This window comes from Monoraphidium neglectum, assembly GCF_000611645.1.
Source record: "Monoraphidium neglectum strain SAG 48.87 unplaced genomic scaffold scaffold06667, whole genome shotgun sequence".
NCBI classification, from domain to species: Eukaryota; Viridiplantae; Chlorophyta; class Chlorophyceae; order Sphaeropleales; family Selenastraceae; genus Monoraphidium; species Monoraphidium neglectum.
Window position 1 is genome coordinate 1 of NW_014006979.1, and position 2,052 is coordinate 2,052.

Below are 2,052 nucleotides of genomic sequence, written 5' to 3' on the forward strand. Positions count from 1 at the left end.
GATGGGGGCGTGGGCGAGGTCTGTCCCGGCGCGTGGGCGGTTTGCGGAGGGGTCCCGTCGGCAGCAGCAGGCGCGGTCGCGCGGGTGCGGCGCTCAGGCTGGGGCTGCGAGCGCAAATCAGTCACGCCCGCGGTCCCAGCCTCGATTCAGCTTGCGGCCCACTGCCGCTCTCACGACTCTGCTCCCTCTTGCCACGAGGGGCGCACGCACGCCCCAACCCCCTCACGTAAAGCTCGATGAACATCGTGCCAAACGGCAGCGTGCCTGTGCAGAGGGGTTGAGCCAGCGCTGGTTAGGCAGGAGGGGGCTGGGTGGAATGTCCTGGTGGCAGTCCACGTCAAGTCGGGCTGCTTTGCACCGTCCCGGCCCCGTCCTAGCGGGGGGGGGGGGAAACAGCCACCAGCGAGCGCCGGGGCAGCGCAAGCTTTGCCTCACACCCACACCAACCCCCGCGCTGGATGTTTGCCGCGCCGCGCCTCGCCGGGGCCGCCATCCCCGCGCTGCGCCGCGCCGCATGCGAGCCGGCGGAACCCCCGCTCTCACCCGACGCTATGAATAGCAGCCACGGGCTGGCCAAAAGCGGCACGTCGGGGATCTGCCTTGGGATTTGGTTGGTCTTCACCGGGTGGTCCAAGATCTGCACCGACTTGGTGGCCAGGTAGCCGCCCACCAGGGTTAGGGGCAGCGCGACCACCGCCCAGATTGCGGCGATGGCGAAGTAGATCACGGCAGGGACGGCGCCGGTGGAGCCGGTGTGCTTGATGAATACGTTCAGGACCTTTAGTGGGGGCGTGCGCGTGCGTGCGTGTGTGTGTGTGTGTGTGTGTGTGTGTGTGTGTGTGTGTGTGTGTGTTGAGATAAGATTGTGAGCACCCACGTATGCTTGCGCAGGCACTGGAAACTCGTGTCGTCACAAGACTGCCGTCATGCCTTCTGCCGTCCCCAACTTCACGGTCCCAGTGAGGCACCCAAACAGCATCGCGGCTGGCCGTCCTGCCGCAGAGCAAAGCCGCCAGTTCTCACCGTGAAGATGACCATCAGGATGCCAGGGTAGAAGACGCCCACGTGGCGCGCCACGCGCCACCAGCCATCAAACGAGCGCTCGATCTGGGGGTGCCAGGGAGGCACAAGGTCGTCATCGCGGCCAGAGCCCTTCGCCTGGCGGGCTCATGGCCGAACGCACCGGCTCCATCCCCGGTCGGCAGGGACGCCCGGCCGCCCACGACGCTCTAGTGCCGCCGCCCCGCCAGCCGCACCGCAGCGCCGCAAGACACACGCGGCCTGCCCGAGCTGCGGGCCCCGCCGTGCGCTCCCAGGAGACGCCGCGCCTCAATTTTTTGTGCAACCCCACATCTGCCCTCCCCCGCACCTGGCCCCAAAGCGCAACGGCCGCGGCGCCCGCGAGCGCTGACATCACCACGTAGATTATCACGGTCGACGTCAGCAGCGCGCCGCGGCTGGCCGGCGACAGGAAGCCCAGCGTAGCCAGCACGAGCGTCACAAACGCGCACCCCAGCACCTGCGGACGGCAGGGCAGAGCGGCACAAGGTTTGGGGCAACGCGGCGCGTGAAATGCGAGACAAGCAATGCTGGCTGCACCGCCGGTCGCACCAGCGCAGTAAGGGGCCTGCTGCCACGCGGCTGCCGCGCCCCGCCCACCCGTGGGTAAAAACGGGGAGACGACGCGCAGCGCCCCCACCTGCACGCCGCTGCCAACGTAGACGCAAAGCCACTGCGCGTGTGGGGGCGCCCTGAACGCGTCGCCAGCGAGCAGCTTCCAGCCGGCTTCGTCCTGGATCTCCCCCGGCTCGTCCACCATCAGCTGCTCGTACTTTGCCAGATCACGCCGCACCTGCGACCCCGAGGGGAAGCTGCCGGTCAGCTTCTTCCAGCCTTGTGAGTCATGACCATCACCACCCGTTTTTGTGGCTATGAAGGAGCTGTCGTCTGGTCTAAAGCACATGCTGTGAGCAAGCGCGGGTCGAATACACATGGCCGAGCCGCAGGCAGTGAAAGCAGGAAGCCGATGGGGGGTGTCCGCAAGGCTGGGGG

General features: G+C 67.6%; 1 protein-coding gene across 1 annotated transcript; it reads right to left on the reverse strand.

Moving 5' to 3' along the window:
* Positions 1-93: 93 nt before the first annotated feature.
* Positions 94-1,963, reverse strand: MNEG_16683 (Transmembrane 9 superfamily member 2 Flags:Precursor; the record flags this gene model as incomplete). The annotated part of the gene is made up of 5 exons (XM_014034847.1): positions 94-104; positions 544-778; positions 1,024-1,107; positions 1,370-1,519; positions 1,700-1,963. The coding sequence occupies 5 exons, from the start codon at positions 1,961-1,963 to the stop codon at positions 94-96; spliced, it is 744 nt and encodes a 247-aa protein (XP_013890301.1).
* Between the last annotated feature and the right edge of the window lie 89 nt (positions 1,964-2,052).